The 25,657-nt window shown below is 29.7% G+C and overlaps 1 protein-coding gene across 3 annotated transcripts in view; it reads left to right on the top strand.

Moving 5' to 3' along the window:
- Positions 1-25,657, top strand: part of LOC145259748 (atrial natriuretic peptide receptor 2-like) — a 182,065-nt gene that overhangs the window by 53,664 nt on the left and 102,744 nt on the right. For 2 of the 3 annotated variants that reach the window (XM_080117454.1, XM_080117456.1), the window contains 5 exons: positions 7,894-7,996; positions 9,987-10,102; positions 12,154-12,223; positions 17,480-17,675; positions 20,113-20,211. In XM_080117454.1, coding sequence (XP_079973580.1) covers positions 7,894-7,996; positions 9,987-10,102; positions 12,154-12,223; positions 17,480-17,675; positions 20,113-20,211 — 584 coding nt within the window. The remainder of the gene's footprint in view (positions 1-7,893; positions 7,997-9,986; positions 10,103-12,153; positions 12,224-17,479; positions 17,676-20,112; positions 20,212-25,657) is intronic. The other variant, XM_080117455.1, reaches the window with a different exon arrangement.

The raw sequence follows: 25,657 nt of genomic DNA on the forward strand, positions 1-25,657 counted from the left end.
ATCTGATCACGCATGAAAGCGGTATTCATGATGCAAGGGAGATAACTCTTGAAACAGTTAAAGTTGCGATTTGAAGAAAAAAAACGATTTAAAGTGAATTTCAAATGAGCTGAAGAAAGCGTTGAAAAATGTGCAAAAACTTTAGATCCTTGTGTAGACTGATGATTTCTTTTAAACTATCACATTTCAGGTGAAAACATTATTACGTATTATATGTTATGGCGAAATTAGTATAAATTACAAAAATTACGAAAAATGATTCATTCAGTAGGAAAATAATTACAAGTAAAAATAGAATTTATTGAATTATCGAGTTTTATCGTATGTTTTAATATGGAAGAGTTGTGCGACCTATTTAGTATGGAAACCCATAGATAACCCTTGGCTTAAATTAATTTAAATTATGGGTCCGTAATTTTTAAACAAGGTAATTGAGAATGATTTTGTTGTTGTTGTTGTTGTTGTTAGCACATCTTCTACCAGATCATTTTTCGTAATTTCTGGAATTCGTACGTATTTCGACATGACACATAAGTAGATAATGTTTTCACCTGAAATGCGTTGATTTAAAATATCGGCACTTCTGTATGACAGTTAAATGTAAGCAACAGAAACGGGTTATCGACCCCTGTTCTTAGAAAGAGAACTGCCATCTAGCGGCCATTATTTGAACCTCAAATATAAACAAGTGTTTACAATAACGCCAAGATATATAATAACGAAATAAATAGCACAAAAATATGAAAATCGAAACATTTATTGAATATAAAAAAATGTATCAAAATATAATTTTAATGTATTAATATAATTTCTTTCAATGAGTGATTCATAATTGAAAACGAAATAATAAATATGATAAAATCATGAAACATTTATTGATTGTTTTTAGCAATTTATTTTTCGGTAAAAACATGAAACATTTATGGAGGTTTAAGAATTTTTTTTTTTTTTTTGTACACAAAGATTGTATAAAAATATATAGAAATATAATTTTAGTTTGCACTAACTGTTAGAAAAGAAAGAGTTATCCACCCCTGACAAGCGACATCTGTCGGCGGTTCTTGAAACTAAAATACAAACATTCACCTCATGTAACTGTCATGCAGAAGTGCCAAAATACCACTAATCCACACGAGCACCAAACATTTGTTTTGTGTCCACAATTTTCTCCAATATAAAAAAACAAAAATAAATAAAAATTCACTATGATGTATGTCCCTATTTACAATGCCCCTCCCCACGGGACAGAGTTAGACACCAGGGTCGTTTTTTTTTAACGTGGAGAAAAGGTACAAAAAAAAAAAAAAAAAAAAGTGTCTCAGTTGTGAAGGATTGTTCCTCCACCGAAAGAGAACAAGAAATGGAAGTGTAGCATTTGAAGAACAGATACTACACTTTGATCTTGGCCAAGCCGTAGCGAAACAAAAATATATTTTAAAAATCACATAAATTGATCAAGTAGTTTTATTTAAAAAAAAAAAAAAAAATTTTATGAGTAACCGAAGAGCGGCTGTTTTGTCCGGCATTTTGAAAACAACCTAAAAAAAGCAAAAACAAAGAGAGATATCTCAACAATAATTTAAACTTTTGAGATATATATTGTAATGCTTAGGAATTCATATTAATCGCTTGAAAATGATTTTGTTTATATATATATATATATATATATATATATATATATATATATATATATATATATATATATATATATATATATATATATATATATAATGCATTTATATATATATATATATATATATATATATATATATATATATATATATATATATATATATATATATATATATATATATATATATCGTGCATTTATAAGCTACAATCAACATCCAAATGAATACTTTGACGATAATTACGGTGTTCAAAAGGCGAACAATTGAAAGGTATATATATATATATATATATATATATATATATATATATATATATATATATATATATTAATATAATTGTTATCTTTTATTAAAAACATATTATTATAAACTTATATTTGAACCAAATTCAGATTGATAATTTTATTCTATTTTTTATTCTCAACCCATATTACTTTGCTTATCAACATTAATAAGTAAATATTTTCCTATGTATTTTAATATTTTCCAGATACATCTGCCTTACTTAAAAAATTCTAGGTTTGTTATGGTGTCTTTTATATATAAAAAAAAACACCCAATACTTTTTACTGATGAGGAGACTTTGTTAAAAAACTATATGTCAAAATTATTGTCCATGACTTAATGTCTATCGCAATAAAAACATTGTTTCCAAAACGATCGTACAATTTATTGACTTTGTTGTGTTCCTTCTCATGAAACCGATTTTTAATTTTTAATTCTAATTTGAACTTTATATTATCAATCGCATTAATATATATATATATATATATATATATATATATATATATATATATATATATATATATATATGAGCAAACAGTTTATAAGACATGTTTAAAAACACTTTGAAATGAGTTAAAAACATATTTAATCTGAGAAGGAAACACTAGATAAGTGGATAGTCCTTATATATATATATATATATATATATATATATATATATATATATATATATATATATATATATATAACATAATTAATGTAATTTACGTGATTTTTGGCATATGATAACTAACATACAAAAAACACATTTAACCTAGTTTAAAATAGGCCAGAACGCTAGATCTATGCTCCCCGTTAAAATAGCACACACAAAGGAAGGGGTGAACCGATGGTCTACTGGGCTTTTGTCATGTAAGTGCCTGCTCTTGGCTGATTAGGAAAGGGTGCGGTGGAAACTAGAAAGTTGATTGGCTAACTAAAAACTCAATAGAATGTGCGCATAAAATATATATATATATATATATATATATATATATATATATATATAAATGTACCAAACACGCATATATGTTATGCATCCTACCCCAGCTATCCAAAAAAAAAAAAAAAAAAAAAAAAAGAAATTAGACCCAAATTACTAAGAAGAAAATAACTGAATTAAACAAAATGATATTTTTAACAAGAACCAACAAAATGTAAAAAAGGGAGCCATATTTGGGTATGTGGCGGGTATTATTCCATGGAAATGAAAACAAGCTGAAAGACATGGACAGGAAGACAAGGAAAACGGTGACAATGAATGGAGCTTTTCACCCAAAGATGTTGATAAGTTATATGTGAAAAGAAAAGAGGTGGAGACGAAAACTAATAACGTATGTAGAGTCTGAAAGTTTATGTCTCCAACTCTAAGGAAGAGCTTTATAAAGAATGTGTCAAAATTTGAAGAAAAAAAAAAAGAAAAATGCAAGGGAGTGAACTCGAAAGGAGCAAGAAATTTCAAGCAATAAATGAACAAAAAGTTAAGGAAAAGTAGTTTGAGAAGAAAAATGGTCAATTCAGTAGATATATCTACCAGAGGCTGTAGACAAGGAAACAACATGGCGTGAAGGTCATTAAAATGCGACATGAAGGTTGGGACAGAGGCTCTTATACATGCTGCACAGGAGCAAACGCGCAGGACAAATTATGCGAAGTATCACATTGATAAAACGACTGAAAGTCCCCTATGTCAACTTTGTGGATAAAAAAGGCGAGAATGTACAACACCTCGTCAGCAGTTGTGAAAAATTAGATCAAAAGGAATACAAGAGACGTCATCACAATATTACGAGAAAGATCCATTGGAACATATACAAGAAAAGATGTTTGGAGTACAATAAAAAAAATGGTATGAACATGTTTCAGAAGGGTTAGTGGAACGTGATAATGTGAAATTTCTGTGGGATATGAATCACATTGGATAATGTGATCGAAGCAAGAAGTCTAAATTAAATATTGCTAGAAAGAAACGCAGTGCGATAATTATTGAAATAGTAATGCCAGCTAATTAGAATACGAAGGAAGAAGAAAAGGAGAAGATGTAAAAATGGAAATCAAAAGTGGAAGTGGAAGAAAATAGAAGTTGTATCTGTTGTGATGGGAGCCCTGGGGAGTATGACAAAAAGATTTGACAAGTGGATTGATAAAAAAAATGGGATCCATTGCAACGTTGGAGTACTCTAAAAGACTGCTTTGTTGGGAACCACCAGAATCAAACTGAAAGTATGTAAGACACGAGAAAAGATGATAATCTATGGTCATTTGTTATGATCCGCCTAAAATCGGCAATAACAACAATCAGTTAACTAAATGTGATGACAACAGCAGCAACAACAAACAATAATGATAATAATAATCATGAACACTGAAACGCTATAATTGTAAGTTTTTTTTTTTTTCATGTGTATGTCACCATAAACTGGCACACACAACACTAAATAAGCAAAGAGGGCCACGGAGGATGGAAAGACTGAGGAGAGAAAGCACTAGCAAGACCTCCACTGGTTGAGTGCAAAAGATGACTGGGACCTTGGGGAGGTTTATTGCTACCCAAATTCCCAGTGAATACCAATGGTTGCTGCCAACGAGAAATCAATGGTAAGCGGCTGTTGCGATAACGCAAATTCTTTTGCAAAGTTTATCGAAAGATATGAAGAGTACTGGAAATCTGGTGAGACTTGTTGTCACTCAGACTCTAGAGAACATCACAAGTTGTTATCAAAAAGAAATCTTTGATTATGGCTAGTGTGACTACTCCTAGTGAATTATTAATACTATTACTACTACTACTACTACTACTACTGATAACAACAATACTAATATCATAATTATAATTATATTATACATAATACTACTACTAATACTACTACTAATAATAATGATAATGATAATAATATTAATACTACTACTACTACTACTACTACTACTACTACTACTAATAATAATAATAATAATAATAATAATTAGCACATTAATTATTATAATAATTGTACTGGAAATCTGGGGAGACTTGTTGTCACCCAGCTTCCGGAAAACACCACAGGCTGTTGTCAAGGAGAGATCTTTGATGACCTGTGTGAAAGCTCCTTGTGAGTCAATAATATTATAATAATAATAATAATAATAATAATAATAATAATATTATAATAATAAAAATTATAATAATAAAAATTATAAAAATAAAAAAATATTTAAAAATAATAATTAATAACTAGGGCTATGACAACAGCATATTCTTTTCATTGTTTTGACTCTCGAGTATATATGTGGACACAGTTAATCAATCGAGAACCACATCACTCTATATAAACACATATAAGATATCAACGGATATATACTCCAGAGTCAAAACAATGAAAAGAATATGCTGTTGTCATAGTCCTATTAACAACAACAACAACAACAACAATAATAATAACAATAATAATAATAATAATAATAATTAAATGACAACAACAATAATAATAACAATGATAATAACGATAATAATAATAATAATAATAATAATAATAATAATAATAAAAACAATAGTAATAATAATAATAATAATATTAATAATAATAATAATATTAATAATAATACTAATAACAGCAATAATAATAATAATAATAATAATAACAAAAATAATAATAACAATAATAATAATAATAACAATAATAATAATAATAATAATAATAATAATAATAATAATAATAATAATAATAATAATAATAATTCTGATTTCGCTTATGAACGTCTCTCTGGAAAGGGATGGGATTCATTTCCAGAGGATTTCCCTTAATGCAGGCTTCAAACCAGGAGCTTCAAAGATCAAAGGTTTTCCTAAGGATGTTGGTGGTACCTATAATTGCAGAAGTTTGAAGGCCTCCTAAAATATCGGGGATTTGTAGTTTTTTTCAATTTTCCTTCCAGACGACTTGATACTACTCCTAGTGTACCAACTACGACCGGGATTATTTGTGTTTTAACCCCGTGTATACACCTTATCTCCAAAGCCAATGGAGCATAATTGCTCCACTTCTCATTCTCATTCTCTCTCACATTCCTGTCCCAGGGTACTGAGAAGTCTACAATCTGCCAGTTTTTTGAAACCTTGTCAATGACGACCAAATCCGGACGATTATGTTCCAATTGCTTGGTCGTTATGACACTTTTTTCCCAGCATACCTCTACCTTGCCATTCTCACTTGTTCTCACTTCATCAGGCACCTCCTCAAACCATTTTCTAGCACACTTAACCCCAACCCTCTTACACACCTTCCAATATATCCGGAGTCCCATGCAATCGTGTCTTTTGCGGTACTCTCTCTGGGCCAGTCCACTACACACTGCTGCAATTTCCTCTCCTAGAACCACTTTTTTGAACAATCGTGTTCCTAATGCATGCTCTTGTACTGCACAAACAAAAGCTTCAGTACTCTTAGCCAGATACCCAGCTCTAAGCCATTGCCATGATCTTTCATCAGCCACTTCTGCTATATCCTGGAAGAACCTTCCATGCATTTTTTTCCTAGCCAGTTTCTCTGCCCTTTCTCTATCCATACATTTCACATAATCAGCCTTGGTCTCACATACCTCCACTTCATTGGCCACAACCTTAAGCATCCACTTCCCACTTCTAACCACATGCTCCTTCAACGACATCTCCTCAGTTCTAACACAATCTTTTACACTTTGCAATCCTCTCCCACCATCTTTCCTCTTTTGATACAGCCTTGCTACGCTACTTCGAATGTGAAATATACCAAACATTGCTAAACCTTTTCTTGTTTTGATATCCATGGCATGCAAATCCTTGTCAGACCATTCTAAAATTCCCGCACTGTATCTCAAAACATTGACTGCCCATGCGTTTACTGCTTTCATTAGGTTTTCTCCATACAGTTTCGACTTTGCAATTAGTTTCACTCTTCTAAGATACTCCTTCCTGACTTTTTCCTTCATTTCTCTGTTCATGATGCCTACACCCTCCAACACTCCCAAATACTTATATCCTGTATCTTCTATTTCTTTCAATACAATATTATTTCTTACAACAACAACAATAATAATAATAATAATAATAATAATAATAATAATAATAATTTTCTTTTTCTTTCCCTTTTACTCATGACATAGAAACGGAATTTTCAGTGGATGTAACCTTCGACCTTCTTCAGGTTCGTTAAGTCGAACTCGGAAATCTTCATGACAACCTCGGGAATCTGCATGGAATTTTCAAGGAAAACCTTTACTAAACCGTTTCATCAGCCATAACCCGATAGAAGTCTTAAATAACTTGTAATTGTATTCTTCGTATCGTCTGTACTGAGAATTGAACCATAAACCTTTAGAAGGCTGTCACTTAGAATTGATTAAACTTAGCACTTTTATCCAGTGAGCCACGGATATTGGTTAAAGATCGGTGTTGTTTTTCAGCAGTTAATAAACGGTTGATGCGCTATGAAATAGATAAACCATGTAAAGCATTTACACGAGCGTGTGTGTGTGTGTGTATGTGTTTGTGTGTGAGTGTGTTTGTATGTGTGTGTGCTTGTATGTGTGTGTTTGTGTGTGTGTTTGCATGTGTGTATATATGTGTGTATGTGAGTGTGTTTGTATATGTGCGTATGTGTGTGTGTTTGTATGTGTGCATATCTGTGTGTGAGTGTGTGTGTGTTTGTGTGCGTGTATATGTGTGTGAGTGTGTTTTATGTGTGTGTACTAGTATGTGTGTGTGTGTTTGTAGGTGTTTGTGTTTGAATGTATGTGTGCTTGTATGTGTGTGTATTTAAATGTGTGTGTGTTTGTATGTGTGTGTATGTGTTTGTATATCTGTGTGTGTATGTGTGTATATGTGTGTGTGTTTGTGTGTGTTTGTATGTGTGTGTATGTGTATGTTTGTGTTTGTGTGTGTGTGTGTGTGTGTGTGTGTGTGTGTGTGTGCGTGCGTGTGTGTGTGTGTTCAAAAATAATTTCAAATTAAGAAATGAATCTTATTTTCTGGTTTTGGTTTCAGGAATCGATGGCCAAGTGATTATCGATGAGAATGGCGACCGGAAGCAAAAGTACATGCTTCGAAATGTCTTCCAAAGACAATACCGCATCATCAAGATGGATGAGTAAGATTATTTAAATACTTTTCTTTTCGTCAATCATTTTCCAAACTTTTTTTGGATAATTTTCTCTCTTTTATCTATTTGTCTTTTCGTAAATATATTTTATTTCCCTTTTTCATATTTATTATATTTTTATAGTTTTCAGATTTTTTATAAATATTTTATTTTTTATATTTTTTATATTTATCATATTTTTTATATTTTTTATATTTGTTATATTTATCATATTTTTTATATTTGTTGTATTTATTATATTTTTTATATTTATTATATTTTTTATATTTATTATATTTTTTATATTTTTATATTTATTATATTTTTATATTTTTCAGATTTTTTATATTTATTATATTTTTTATATTTTTTATATTTGTTGTATTTTTTATATTTATTATATTTTTTATATTTTTTATATTTGTTGTATTTTTTAAATTTTTCATATTTATTATATTTTTATATTTATAATATTTTTTATATTTATTATATTCTTTTATATTTTTTCCATTTCTAATATTGTTTATATTCATTATATTTTTATATTTTTTATATTTATTATATTTTTCATATTTATTATATTTTTTATATTTTTTATATTTGTTATATTTTTTATATTTAACATATTTTTTATATTTTTCATATTTATTATATTTTTATATTTTTATATTTTTCATATTTTTTATATTTTTTAATATTTTTTCCATTTTTCATATTTTTTATATTTTTATATTTTTTATATTTTTCATATTTTTTATATTTTTTTAATATATTTTATATTTTTCATATTTTTATTATTTTTAATATGTTTCATATTTTTTATTTTTTATATTTTTTATGTTTTATATTTTTTATATTTTTATATTTTTCATCTTTTATATCTTTTTTATATTTTTTTATATTTTTTATATATTTATATGTTTTATATTTTTTATATTTTTATATTTTTATATTGTTTATATTTTTATAGTTTTAATATTTTTTATATTTTTCATATTTTTTAAATTTTTAATATTTTTTAAATTTTTTATATTTTTCATATTTTTTATATTTTTCATATTTTTTATATTTTTTATATTTTTCATATTTTTTTATATTTTTTAAATTTTTCATATTTTTTATATTTTTATATTTTTTATATTTTTATATTTTTCTAAATTTTTCATATTTTTTATATTTTTATATTTTTTATATTTTTCATATTTTTTATATTTTTCATATTTTTCATAATTTTTATATTTTTTATATTTTTTATATTGTTTATATTTTTTATATTTTTCATATGTTTTATATTTTTCATATGTTTTATATTTTTCATATGTTTTATATTTTTCATATATTTTATATTTTTATATTTTTTATAATTTTTATATTTTTTACATTTTTTGTATTTTTCATATATTTTATATTTTTCATATATTTTATAGTTTTTATATTTTTTATATTTTTTATATATTTCATATTTTTCATAATTTTTATATTTTTTATATTTTTTATATTTTTTATATTTTTCATGTTTTATATTTTTCATATGTTTTATATTTTTCATATGTTTTATATTTTTCATATATTTTATATTTTTTATATTTTTTATATTTTTTATATTTTTTATATTTTTTATATTTTTCATATATTTTATATTTTTCATATATTTTATATTTTTTATATTTTTTATATTTTTTATATTTTTTATATTTTTTATATTTTTCATATATTTTATATTTTTCATATATTTTTTATATTTTTTATATTTTTTATATTTTTTATATTTTTTATATTTTTCATATAGTTTATATATGTTTTATGTATCATATTTTTCATATTTTTTATATTTTTCATTTTTTTTCCATTTTTTGCGATTTCTTTTCTGTTTTCGTTTTAATTTGTTTTTTAATACATTTTGTCTTGGTCCTTTTTCTCTCTTTTTTTTGTGGGGGGGCATTTTTATTTTACTTAACTTCTTTTTTTGCATCTTTTTTTTTTTATTTTTTATTTTCAGGAATCAAAAAATTTTAAATCTTTCTCAAATTGTCTGGCCAGGAAGAAAGCAAGCACCTCCACCCGGACATCCGATTTGTGGCTTTCACAACGAATTCTGCCAAAAAGGATTTTACTGTAAGTCGATGATGATGATGATGATGATGATGATGATGATGATGATGATGATGATGATTTGAACGAGTTTTATTGTTTTTTTTTAGAATAAAACCAGCTTTTGAAAAATTAAAAAAATTGATTGTTTAAGAATTAAACCACTATTTATTTTTTTTAATTGAACCATGCATATTATATAGACTTGAACCAGCTTTACTTTCTTTTAGAATTGAGCCAGCTTTATTCTTTCTATTATTAAAAACGGTTTTGTTCTTTTTATAATTGAACTAAATTTATTCTTTTTGAATTGAATTAACTTTAACTTTTTAGAGTTGAACAAACTTTATACATTTTTTAATTAAACCAGATTTATTTTTTTTTGCATTAAAACAATTTTTTCCTTTTTATAATTAGACCAACTTAATAATTTTAGAAATTAATGTGCTTAATATTTTTAGAATTGTCCCAACTTTATATATTATTTTAATTGGAATTCATTATTGAGATGAATATTATTTATATTAATTTATTTATTGCGGACTATTATTCTCATCTTTATTAGGTGTTGTTTCACGACATTTCGGCCAACTATTCCTCTGGCCTTCGTCAGGTGGTAACCGCGACGGATAGGAATTTCGAATCTCCTAACTGCATTCTCAGCAATCACTGCCATCCGTAGTTGTTAAAAAAAAAAAAAATTTAATACGGAAATATTTTAAGTTACACTGGCAAAAGGAAATAATAAAATCTCAAAAAATCATTTCTTAAAAAAAAAAAAAAAAAATTTTATTGTCATCTGGAGATAGAGCATTTGATTACCCTGTTCAGACCCAGGTGTAACCCACCATTTTATTTATTTATTTTTTATTAATGAGTTTAATTTATGATAAAAGAGGTACCATATAAAATTGCCACAAATCATTTCTTCGTTTGCATATATCAAAAGTAAACATTAATTAAAAGTGACTTTTCCAGGGCATTCATCGGCAAGTCCAAATATCAGCTGACGTGATATTGTAAACCAACACCATCGCAATTTGATGAACGACATTATCATTATTATTTTTTAAATTTTTTTTGCAAATTAGTCCACCAAGCAAACTATTCCTCGTAATCTATAATAATCAATACAGGATTGATTCTATAATAATACATACGCAATCTGCATAAATTAAATTGCTAATATGTGTAATATATATATATATATATATATATATATATATATATATATATATATATATATGTATATATATATATTAATTTTTATTTATTGCGGACTATTATTCTCATCTTTATTAGTTGTTGTTTCATGACATTTCGGCCAACTATTCCTCTGGCCTTCGTCAGGTGGTAACCATGATGGGATAGGAATTTCGAATATCCTAACTGCATTCTCAGTAATCACTGTCATCCCTAGTTGTTGTCGTCTCACCATGTTTTTGGCCAAGTAAACCTCTACTTCGTAATAAAATAAATTAATATAAACAATACTCATCTTAAAAAATGAATTCCAATTAAGGAATAATATATATACCATTCAGTACGGACCCCACTCAGAGGCTTACTTGGCCAAAAATGTGTTGAGACAATAACAACTACGGATGGCAGTGATTGCTGAGAATGCAGTTGGGAGATTCGAAGTTCCTATCCCATCATGGTTATCACCTGACGAAGGCCAGAGGAATAGTTTGCCGAAACGTTGTGAAACAACAACAACAACAACAACAACAACAACAACAACAACAACAACTAATAAAGATGAGAATAATAGTCCGCAATAAATAAATTAATGTCCTAACATTATATTTGTTTTAGAATTGAGCCAACTTTATACGATTTAGAACAGAATCAGCTTTATAATTTTTAGAAATGAATTAGCTTTATACTCTTTAGACACTAATCACCATTATACTTGTTAAAATTGAACCAGCTTTATTCTTCTTATAATTGAACCAGTTTTATTTATTTTAGAATTTATCCAAATTTATTCTTTTGAATTGAACTAACTTTATACTTTTTAGACTTGAACAAACTTCGTTTTATAATTGATTCAACTTGGTTTATCTTGACAGATGAGACTGAGGTTACGGTTGCAATTACATTCACTTTGTTCATTGTTGGAGTTTTGATCGCCGCATATAAGTAAGTCAAGATTAAATGTCATTTGAAAATTATCGCCGATTCCTTTCTTAATATTCCTTTTATTATATAATATATATTATATTTATTATATAATTTCAATATATATTTTATTATACATTATATATTATATTTTTTATTATATAATCTTAATATGTAATTTATTATACAATATATATTATATTTATTTTATTGTATAATGTGAATATGTCATTTATTATATAATATATTATTTTTATTTTATTATATAATATTAATATGTAATTTATTATATATTATATATTATATTTATTTTATTATATAATCTTAATATGTAATTTATTATACAATACATATTGTATATTATATTTGTTATATAATGTGAATATGTCATTTATTATATGATATATTATATTTATTTTATTATATAATCTTAATATGTAATTTATTATACAATATATATTGTAAATTAGATTTATTATATAATATGAATATGTAATTTATTATATGAAAAATTATATTTATTTTATTATATAATCTTAATATGTAATTTATTATACAATATATATTATATTTATTTTATTATATAATGTGAATATGTAATTTATTATGCAATATATATTATATTAACTTTATTATATAATGTGAATATGTAATTTATTATACAGTATATATTATATTTATTTATTATATAATCTAAATATGTAATTTATTATACATTATATATTATATTTATTTTATTATATAATTTTTATATGTAATTTATTATATAATATATTATATTTATTTTATTATATAATCTTAATATGTAATTTATTATACAATATATATTATATTTATTTTATTATATAATGTTTTTATGTGATTTATTATATAATATAGATTATATTTATTTTATTATATAATTTTTATATGTAATTTATTATATAATATATATATTATATATATTTTATTATATAATCCTTATATGTACATTATTATACAATATATATTATATTTATTTTATTATATAATTTTTATTTTTAATTTATTATATAATATAGATTATATTTATTTCATTATATAATCTTAATATGTAATTTATTATACAATATGTATTATATTTATTTTATTATATAATGTGAATATGTCATTTATTATATAATATATTACATGGTTTTATTATATAATCTTAATATGTAATTTATTATATATTATATATTATATTTATTTTATTATATAATCTTAATATGTAATTATTATAATATATATATTTTATTTATTTTATCATATTATCTTAATATGTCATTTATTATATAATATATTACATTTATTTTATTATATAATCTTAATATGTAATTATTATAATATATATATTTTATTTATTTTATCATATTATCTTAATATGTCATTTATTATATAATATATTATATCTATTTTATTATATAATCTTAATATGTAATTATTATAATATATATATTTTATTTATTTTATCATATTATCTTAATATGTCATTTATTATATAATATATTACATTTATTTTATTATATAATCTTAATATGTAATTATTATAATATATATATTTTATTTATTTTATTATATTATCTTTATATGTTATTCATTATACGATATATATCATATTTATTTTATGATATACTTTATCATTGCTTTAAAAATTCGAATGTTAATTTATAGAATTAAATGCATTATTATTTTTGATGAAAAGAGTTTTCCACCAAATATTTTAGACATTTTGATCAGAATTCAACCGAATTAAAAAAATACAGAAAAAAGTCTTCATAACGCCACGGAACGAAAATGTCATATTACAAAAATCATGTAACTTATATATCTATAAAAGTGAGAATGTGTGTGTGCGGACACTTCTCAACCCATATATCCAACGAATTAAAAAAAAATTTTTTTATTACATTTTCACCCAAAACAAGGCACATTGCTACTGTGCTGCAGGGGGCTACTATCAGGGATAACAACTACTGGGGTACTATGTAGGGATTTGGGCAGCAAGATGTTGGTTCACGTTGCACTTGAACTTCTGCACGTCAGTACAGTTGGAGAAGCAGGGACCTGGAATGGAATTCCAAAGTCTAGCGGTTCTGGGGAAGAAACTACTGGAGTAGAAGACTCTCTTACATCTAGGGATCTCTACAGTGTGTGGGTGGGATTTTGCAGCCTGTCGGGTCTGTCGAGGGCGTTCACGTCGTGGGGGCACAAGTGCTTGCAGTTCATCAGAGCATTCACCATTAAAATACTTGTAGAACAGGCAGAGGGATGCAACGTTTCGTCGATGGGACAGAGGCTGAAGCTTAGATGCCAGTTTAGGGCCTATCAGATTTGCTGGTTACCTTTAATGCCTCTAAAATCAAACTCTTATCTTTACATCATCAACGCTCTGATCTCCGTCTGGCATCAATTGTGATGGATGGCTCTCGTTTAGGAGAAGCAACGTGTTTTGACAAGCTTCTGGGTTTGTCCTTTACTCCTGATCTGAAATGGAACACATACATCAAGTCTGTTGCCAAGGTCGCTGGAAAGATGGTGGGATCCTTCTACTGCTCCAGAAGATATCTCACTACTGATGCAATTCTCTATCTATATAAAAGCCAAGTACGCCCAAGGATGGAATACTGCTGCCATATCTGGACAGGAGCTGCTAAAAACAGCCTATCCTGCCTTGACAGAGTACAAAATAGACTTCGTGGCTTAGTGGGGATGCCTTTTTCTCTACCCAGCAACCTCTCTCCCACAGAAGAGATGTTGCGAGCCTATCCTTGTTTTATCGTTATTTCCATGACAGGTGCTCGTCTGAACTCCAATCTTTGGTCCCCTCTCGCCAATCTTTCATGAAAAACACCCGTCTAGCTGAATCTACTGTGAAAAATTTTCTCCACTCTTTATCTGTGCCTAAATCAAAACGTGGATTCCATGAACAAAGCTTCTTTCTTAGAACTGCACGCCTGTGGAACTCTGTTCCGTCTGCCTGCTTCCCACCTGACTACAACTTGGATGTCTTCAAGTCCAACGTTAACAGATTCCTAATGAACCGCCCCCTTAAGTAAACACTTCATCAAATCTCCACACTAACGTAATGTACTTGCAATAACCCTTATCCCTGAGTGGCTTCCGGGCGTTGATAAGTGGTGACCCCCGTGTAACCCCCCCCCCAAAAAAAAACCTTATTTCGGGCTTTTTGTGTGACTTGGCCTTGTTCATTACGAACCATATATAGATAAGGACATTTTAGGGACTCACACCTTTTAGGAAAAAAAAAAAGAATTTGTCAATTTGGGGCATCGGTTTGAAAATTTGGTATATATGCACAAACACATAGGTAAATAAATAAATAAATAAATAAACATTTAGAATTTATTAATAGTATAGATAATTTTATTGTTTAGAGAAATTAATTGGCCACTGAAATGTTTACAAGAATTAGAATAAAATATAAACAAAATATAACTAGATCGACCATTATTAGTTGGGGTACAGACCAAAGGATCACACGTTCGTTGAATCACATACGTCACCGGAACTCATGAATGAAACGTGTTCTTTTGAAAGTTACGTAGCTGAACGGACAGGTGAAAATGATTAGAGCTGAGAGTTTGGATTTTGTCACTAAAGGGTGTAGACGTGCCCCTAGAAGCCGGGAAGCGAGGCTAGACGAAACAAGCCTGTAGACACGTAGCAGACCCTGTGAAACACTGAGTTATCCGAAATAACTTTATATTTATAAAATATAAAGTCGTTGTCCTGTGTTTCACAAATGTTGTATATTCGTTTATATTGGAGGAGATGATATATTAAAACGTGTCATGTGTTATCTAGTGGATGTAAAATATTGTTCTTTTAACAGACAAATAATAAACGTATAAATCGTATGTATGTTGTTAGCCAGGGGACACAATATTGACGTGTAAACCGAGTCATGTTGTATCAGACTTATCACACGGGATATTTTTACAGTTCATATGTAAGAAGAATAATATATGCTTCATACCTTTTTTCTTGAAGAGTTCTTCTGTATCTTCCCGCTGCTCCGTGACAACCATGAAGCGATCAGCACCATATAATTGAGACAACTGTTCTTATTTGTGAAACCATTAAAACAACTCTTTATATTTTTGTAATATAAATTTATTACAGTTGTCTCAAATGGTTTTCACAGGATTTGCAGTTAGTCTACATTTTCTGTTCATACAGCCCGCTCCTAGCTGTCTGTCCACCCCTGTCTAGACGTCTGTCCACACTGGTGATCAATCCTCAACTCTCTGAATCTCTCCAAAACTAACTACATCACGTGTTCTCTTACGTCACCTGATTACGTGTCTCAGACCAACCTAATCCACAACTAGTTATTTGTTTATCCAAATCCAAAAGAATGTTTACATCTATTTCCTATTTTCGCATTCTTTTTGCGATTCACACGTCAATCATTTATTCCGTAATTTAATTGTTTATTCTTCTAATCATAATAACTGATCCAGCGACCATCCGTCGCTCAAATCAATTAATAAGAATACAATAACAATAATAATAATGTTTTGATAATTGACCCCGCTTGGCACAGTTAACAGATACTACGCTATGATCACAGCCTAAAGGGTCATAACATTACACAAAGAAGAAAAGTCAGGTATGTCTCAATCGTCTTATTGTGTCAGTATGGTGGACAGTCATCAAAGTGCCAAGCAGCAGGAAGACATAAGGGTATGAAATATAATTCTTAATCCATATACCATCACCCACTATACAACAAATGTAGGAAACTATAAAGTTGAATGAAACCTATAGACAATTTCTGTAAACATTTAGTTGGAAGAGTGACCATATTGGAATCATGTGTGGCGCCTGTTTTTATAGTACCATGATGTCTGACTGGTAGGTTGATTGTTTTTTTTTTACGGCATATCAACTCTTTTCGGGTTATTTAATGCCGAATCCAAAGATTTTGAAGAAAAAAAAATTTTTAATAGAATATATTTGTTGTTTTCAAGTCGGTTTCTATTTAACCCATAGTTGGGACCCTAACAGGTACTACCACTCCGGGTCAGAGTGGACCTAGGAGCAATAGTAATTAAAGGGTGACCCCACATTTCCCAAAGACCGCAAACTGGGGCCTCACCATTGGATATAGTTTAAGGTCATATCCAGGACCGTCTGACTGGAAAGGGGGAAGCAAATTAATATAATTATTAGTGATAACTAATCAAAATAACTTTATAAAAAAAGTTAAATTATGAAATATGTCAAAACGTACATTTAATTTTTTTTTCTTAGTTACAGACAATCGATAAAAAAACGATATCAGGGCAACAAGTGGAAGATTCTCTTTGAGGAACTGAGGTTTGAGAATTTCGATAACGAAGAGGATGATGAGGAAACGATTTCAAGCGCCGATCCTCTGCTTTCCTTGCATCGGGGATTTTTCGGCGATTCCCGGAAAGCAAGCATCCCGGCGAAAAATTTGACAGCGGTAAGTTGAAAAAAAAACCCAAAAAAAACCAAAAAAAAAAAAACCATCAAACTACATGAAATGAAAAAAAACAAAAACAAAAACATTATCATATGAGATGAACGCACGATTTTGCATAATGGCGTTTTACGTTGACTGAAGACACATTTACTTCAATGGTTCACTTAATTCATGCATATACTTCGGACAGTTTCAGAATTTTTCCAGTTTGTTAATGTCATTTTATTCAATTCAAGGGTAGATAACTCTAGACATATTGAACTAATCCAGATCATAAACACACATGGTTTCCATAATTTTAAGTGTCAAACAATAACTTACTTGACTTATGTGCATATCATCGGCAGCTTCGCCACAGGCTTGAGAACAAAATTCTTCTACGAATTACACCCATGACACAGTTTTCAAGCTGCCAAGAGCGACAGTCTCAACTCTTATTAGAGAGGTATTGGTTTCATTTTAACTTGGCGGTTGTTTATTGACCTTAGTTTTTGCTTTGATTTGAAGTAATATTGTTGTTACTTCCCTATCTTAAGTTTATGGCTGTTTTTTTTCTTTTTCGGTGGCGACTTTTTTATGTATCTATTTTATTGATAAGCTCTATTTATTTACTTATTTTATTCCTCGATTTTTTTTATCCGTTCATTTGTTTCCTGTTTTTATTTATTTATCGGTTAATTTATTTAAAAATAAAATATATGTTCACGTGATCAAACAGTCAGTGAACAAATATAAAGGCTTATTTATATGATTTAAATAAAGGTGGTATACTTGGAGTTATATTTTCCATCCTAAAGCGGTGCCCGAAGTAATTACGCAGACAAAGGTTTTCATATCTATATATAAACTTAATTTCGATGGTTTTCATTCTTCTTATTTAAGTTGTTTTTTTCCTTAATACTAGAATATAAATTTTATAAGTTTATATATTTCGTTATAAGGATAGGTTTTCCAGACCATAAATACGCAAACAAGTTACTAATAACATATATTTGTCTATACTGGTGAACCTGACATAGTTATATGGAATAAGTCAGAGAGAGTTGCAACCTTGATTGAAGTGAGTGTTCCTAATGATGGAGGTTTGAACAGAGCTGAAAGAGAGAAACAGGCCAAATATCAATGTCTCATGTACGATATGAAAAGAAACTGGAATCTTAGGGAGATACCAATCATACCAGTTATTATAGGTGCCACAGGACTTATGAAGAAGAACCTGAAGTCTTACCTAACTAATATTCCTGGTGAACCAAGTTCAAAAGAGATCCAGACAATTGCACTTAAGGGAACAACGAGGATACTAAAAAGAGCTCTCGGTTGGTTTCAATAAAAAGCGGGCAATGTTGGCAGCTGGTTTAGCTGCCCCATACCCAGCACTACAATCTTCAAAAAATAAATAAAAAGTGAAATATTCCGTTCTGAAAGCACTCTAGTAAGAGTACTTAGTTATTATCTGATTGGTTTCATTTTGTGACACTGCTTTACGCTAATACTTCCCGTAGGTTAATATCAACATTTTAATTAGAAGCGTGCTGAAGCTGAACGGCTAGATTATTTTAGTTATTATAATGTTGTTGTTGTTGATATTGTTGTTAATGCTGTTGCTATTGTTGATGTTGTTTATGTTGCTGATAATGTAGCTGATGTTGTTTATGTTGCTGGTGATGTTGTTGATGTTGTTTATGTTGTAAATGTTGTTGCTTATGTTGTTGGTATTGTTGTTGATGTTGTTGATGTTGTTGCTTTTTACGTTGTTGTTTATGTTGAAGTAAGTGTTAATGTTGTATTGGTTGATGTTGTTGTTGATGTTGTTGTTTTTGTTGTTAATGGTTTGTTGTTGTTGTGTTTGATGTTGATTTTGTTTATGTTGTTGCTGATATTGTTGTCATGTTGTTGTTGATGGTTTTGTTGTTGTTGCTGCTGATGTTGCTATTGTTGATGTTGTTTATGTTGCTGGTGATGTAGTTGATGTTGTTTATGTTGCTGGTGATGTAGTTGATGTTGTAAATGTTGTTGTTGCTTATGTTGTTGACGTTGTTGTTGATGTTGTTGTTTTTTACGTTGTTGTTGATAATGATGTAAGCGTTGATGTTGTTGTTGTATTCGTTGATGTTGTTGTTGATGTTGTTGTTGATGGTTTTATTGTTGTTGTGTTTGATGTTGATTTTGTTTATGTTGTTGTTGTCGTTGATATTGTTGTTATGTTGTTGTTGATGATTTTGTTGTTGTTGTTGTTGTTGTTGATGTTGATGTTGTTAATGTTGTTTATGTTGCTATTGGTTATGTTGTTGTTGAAGTTGTTTTGTTTATGTTGATATTGATGTTGTTGATGTTATTGTTGTTTTTGTTGTTGATGTTGTTGTTGATGGTTTTATTGTTGTTGCTGCTAAAGTTGTTGATGTTGTTGTTGTTGTTGTTGTTGGTTATGTTGTTGCAGTTGTATTACCACAACAACCGAGTGCAGGAAGTCCGAGTGAAATATCTCACCTCTTCCCCCATCGATTTCAATTTGGCACTGAAAGAAGAAATCAACAAGGTAAAGTATAACGATTGATAGGAAATTAACCCCCTTCTAAAAATTCAACACCTGCTTTTTTTTTTACTGCAAACATATATTATTTCATTTTCTATTTTTCGCTGTTAATCTTTCTTTTTCTTTTACTTTTCTGGAAAGGGGGGTCATCGATTATCAAGGCCTGGAGGCCACTCTAGGATAAAGGTTAATGAGTGTTGGATAGACGGCACCGTGATGATCAGTAATGGTGGAGCTTGGGTAGGGTTTACTTATACAAGAGGACGGCTCAATAAGAACTTATTTACATTAGACTTGAAAACGACCATGTTATAGACGGACGGAAAGTCCTAGGAAAAAAACTTTACTCATGGAATTTTCGTTTAGTTTTAAGCACAGATAGAAAGTGATGGAATTTGTTAACAGTTGTTGCAGCTAGACGAGTATTTGTTGTGAATATTTTGCAGGGGATGAGCGTAGATTGAAGCTCAGTCGAGCACCTACAATGAAAGATAGAGTAGAAACAGCCCCGCAACAGCTTCTATAATATAAATCTCACCTGTCTATTTAAATGTATGTATGTATGTATTATGTATGTATGTATGTATGTATGTATGTATGTATGTGTATGTTTGTATGTCTACTAAAACTTTCGACAGGGGCAACATATTTTCACGAGATCAGTTTCCGATGGAGGTATATATACTATTCCTTGCCATAATTGCCATCATAAATACGTTGGTGAAACTCGGCGTAAATTGGAAAAAAGGCTCAATGAACACAAAAGAGATATAAAAAATAGCAATTCTCTAAGTGCATTATTCTCTCATTCATTGCAACATAACCACACCTTTGACTTTAAACAAGCAAAAGTAGTTAAATTTATTTCAAATAAACCGCGCCGGAGACTTCTTGAATCTGCGCTTATCGCAATTTCAAGCACTATTAAACAACGTGGAGGTTTCTATAACATAGCGCCATTAATAAGTAAACTGTTATTAAAAGAACATTATTTAACTGTGGAAACAGGTTAACTTTCTCACACCATTCAAACACCCCCTGTAATAATTAACACATAATCTCAATCAATAAATTACATAAAAAACACTCATTTCATTTCTGTTACAAACTTATATTTGAATTTCAACAGATATATCTTTTTCCCAATAAGAATATAAACTTGCGTTTATAGTTTTAAAATTAAATTAACGACTATATGACGTCACTAAAATTTCTTTCTCTTTAACAGCGCCAGCCCTCCCCCCTCCTTTTTGAATTTCCAACATCAATTTTCCGCTTCTCTGAAATAGAACTGCGTCACACTGTGCACGTGAAACATTTTCAAATATTTTGTACTGGTATATTTTTTGGTTTCTTAATCTCATTCATCCAGAGGAAGTCTCGAAATAAAGACGAAACGTTGATGAACACATAATACGGTGTGTTCCTTTATATATATATATATATATATATATATATATATATATATATATATATATATATATATATATATTATTTTTTTTTTTTTTTAAGTTTGTTTTTGAAATGTCGTTACTTTCAAAATATACCATTTTCGTTTAACGGGTCTAGATTGTTATTTTAGAACCATTCACAGTTAAGCTCAATGTGTCTATTTAATAGGGACAGAGCATATATAGTGCAAAATTTTGCTGAAAATTCAAAGACTTACGTTTTCATTTTTATAACCTTCGTTTATTTCCTGGATTTTTTCCATTACAGCTGTTTCATTGATGAGTTGGCAATTTTACGATTTATGTTTCCATAAAAATATCCTGTCCTCACCAACTTTTTCAGATGTTTATCTATTAGATTTTTACAACAAAACAATGAAACAGCTGTAATGGAAAAAAATCCAGGAAATAAACGAAGGTTATAAAAATTAAAACGCGAGTCTTTGAATTTTCAACAAAATTTTGCACTAACATCCCGACCCAACGTAATCCGGGAATTTTAAAGGTCGTTTTAGTTCAATTTTTTTAAAAACATTAATAATGTTTAAGTCACCAAAATATGTAAACACAAAATGCAAGGGAAATAATTCATATTTTAACCTTGAAATGAAATTGTGAGTTATGTCCCTTAAAACTTTTAGTTTCTACATGATACATAAATCTCTCAAAAGCCTCCCCAAACCTCCATAAATTGGAAGCCAGGTGCGATTTATGGTTATACACAGGACGATAAAAATATAAATTCGATGATGCTTTTTTTCTGGTTAAATCATTTCTGAATAAACATCGGCGAATGTGAACAAAAAAAAGAACATGAATTTCGAATGTTTGTTCAGCTGATCAAGTAAAAAAAATAAAAATTCCATATTTTTTTCCGATTCCACGTGTTTCATTTACTTAAAAATCGCAAAAGACACGTGGTGTCATAATTCGACAAAAAAAAAAAAAAAAAAAAAATGCCCGTTAATTATTTTTTCTGAATTTTTTCATTTCGTGTGAATCGACATCTTACGACTTTTGACTAGTTTAATTATTTTGTAAGCATTTGGTTTGCCCCAGTTTTTAATACAACCGGGAACTTTCGGAAAGAGGATGGACACGTGAAGGTTGCAAACATCCATGTATCAAAAGTGGTGCAATAGAAGTGACTGGATTCGAACGTGGGACAAGTAGGTCGTTAGTCCGCATCGTAATGCTACTTAATCCTTTTCATTTCTTTCAATCCTCTTCTTTCTTTTCACTCTTATGCATCACAAACCAGACATATTGCCGCTTGGTCATAAAGGACTACTATTTTGGATCATGTTGACAGGGGCACTATGTAGGGAGCTGAGAAGCGAGATATTTGTTCACATTGCATTTAAATTTTTGTATCTTAGTATAGTGAAAGAAGCAGGAAGTAGGGAGAGAATTCCAAAGTCTAGTAGTACGAGGGAAAAAGCTATTAGAATAGAAGGCTTTCCGGAATCTAAGGACCCCAACTGAAGGAGTAGAATTTTGTTGCTAGACAAATTTGTCGCGGGGGGTGGGGAGTATGTTGAAGGGGTACAAGAGCAATGAGTTCATCAGCTTACATTCCATTAAAGTATTTGTAAAACAGACACAGGGATGCAAAATTGCGGCGATGTGACAGAAGTAAGAGTTTGGTTGATAGTATGGGATTATCTTCTTCTTCTTCTTCTTATAATAATAATAATAATAATAATAATAATAATAATAATAATAATAATAATTTCAAACCCCTCCCTCCAAGTACTTGCATCAACTGGCACCACACCAAATAGTCGAGGAGGGTCAAGAAGAATGGAAAAACCGAGAAGAGAAAGCACCAACCAGACTTCCATTGGGCGAGTAAAAAGAAGACTGGGACCCTGGGAATGCTTATTGCCACCCAATTTCTATTGAAGACCAATGGTCGCTATCAACGAGAAATCAATGGTAAACGGTTTTTGCGATAACACAAATTAATTTGCAAAAATTATCGAAAGAGGTGGAGAGTACTGGAAATCTGGAGAGACTTGTTGTCACTCATACAATAGAAAAAATAAAAGTTTGAGTTTTAAAAGAAGAGGAAGGAAAACGAGACGCAACGAAGATGGCACATCAGATGGAGAAAGATACAGATCTAATTAGCTGCCATTTTTGCAACGCCCCAATTCACTCACTTGTTACTAATATTTTGTCTATCACTTTCACTCTCTCTCAATCTTATACGGGGCTAAACGATAAAAGTGTTGCTTAAAAAACACTACAGCTTTATTTTAAAAACTTATATTGATAAAAATCAACTCAGGTAATTTGATTATGTAGTAGAGCTGATATCTATTCAATGTAGCCACCTTCAGCCTCAATCACCGCCATGATACGGGCCTGGAACTGGGAGCATTCCTTTTCCACAAGCGCCAGAGGGAGCTCGGCGAATACTCGGTGAATGGCTGTGATCAGGTTAGCTTTAGTATTGCCGGAGTCATATTGGTGATGTTCTTCACATATGACCAAACGAGGTAGTTCAGCGGTTTCAGGTCATGAGGGGGGGGAGACAGTGAGAAAAGGGTACAAAATCGTAGCACCCCTTCTGAAGGCAAGCCTAGGTTTCTTTGGACTTGTGGGCTGGCGCTGAGTCCTATTGCCACACCCAGAGAATCACCACACTCTTCAGCACATCCAGGTACACTTTGGTGTTGACTTTTCAGCCAACTTCGAAGATGTGAGGTGGCATGATATGGCCCTCACTTGAAACTACACCAAAGATCATAAGCGTGGCCAAAAACATCGTTTTCATCACTCTGGGTACAACCCTGTTATTCGTGGTTATCCAGCGATGTATTTTGAGGGTGCTGGCAATGGTCCTGTTGTCATAATTTGGATCAGTAGAGAGCATGAGTTATACAGCGGCGCATCTCCAATCTCGCTCGTTGAACATTGCGTCACTTTCAGACATGATAGAAAGCCCCTATCGCTCTTTGGATTGGGGCACAACTGGCCAACCAGTAGATGGTCTAAAAAAAAAAAAGAAAAAAGAAAAAAAAGAAAACCGGTTTTCATCAAACGGAAATGGAATCATGTCGTCTTTTCTTGGGCAACAATTTTATCGTTCTACTCTGTATTATGTAGTTCACGTTCTCTTTCGTCTCTTTCTCTCTTTCTGTTTATTAATAGTCAAAGTAACTCTAAAAAAAAACAAAAAAAAACGAAAATTGATATAAACAATAAACAATATCACCACCAGTATTAATATTATTTAACTCATAGCTGGAAAAAGGAAAGGGAAGGAGGAAGGAGCATATATATTTCAACAATTAGCAGGAAGGCGCCCAGCTTTGCCCGATCCTAAAATACGCTTAAATATGATATTTTAATTTGTCCAGATTTCATATATATTATAATAGAGTCGTGATTTCAAAATTAAAAAAAAAAGTATTTGGGTGCCATCAGCTAGAATCGAAACCAAAAGTACAACTGTAGCATTCAAAGCTGGTGACGTTACCACTATACAAACGTGACACGCACATGAACTGATTAAAAATAAACTGAGATAAATGTACAAAATGTATAACGATTTTTTCAATTTCGACCCATTTTTTGACTCCATAAAAACTATTTTAACCGGCTAAAGATCCATAAACAATCCAATTATTTGAGACTCGTATCGCCGCTCTGCTACTTTTAGTTTCGGAAGAGATAGAGTTTTAAAATATGGAGACAGACAGACAAACATAGTGACTTTTATAAATTAGATAATCTTATTTTTTCGTTTAGCGGTTTGTCTGTCTTACCTACAATTTAATATATTGTAGGTATTTTATCCTACATGTTTAAGCACACATTGCTAGTTTAGTCTGAGTCCCGGTGGGGACGTTGCTTAATAAATTCCCTTCGCTGTATTAATACACAATTGAAAATGATTGATCAAATTGGATTTGAACTCTGAATAACCAATTCCATTGTTCATAACGGATTCAGAGAGAGAGAGAGAGAGAGAGAGAGAGAGAGAGAGA

The sequence above is a fragment of the Euprymna scolopes genome, chromosome 35 (assembly GCF_053919585.1).
Source record: "Euprymna scolopes isolate OS-2025 chromosome 35, ASM5391958v1, whole genome shotgun sequence".
Lineage (NCBI taxonomy): Eukaryota > Metazoa > Mollusca > Cephalopoda > Sepiida > Sepiolidae > Euprymna > Euprymna scolopes.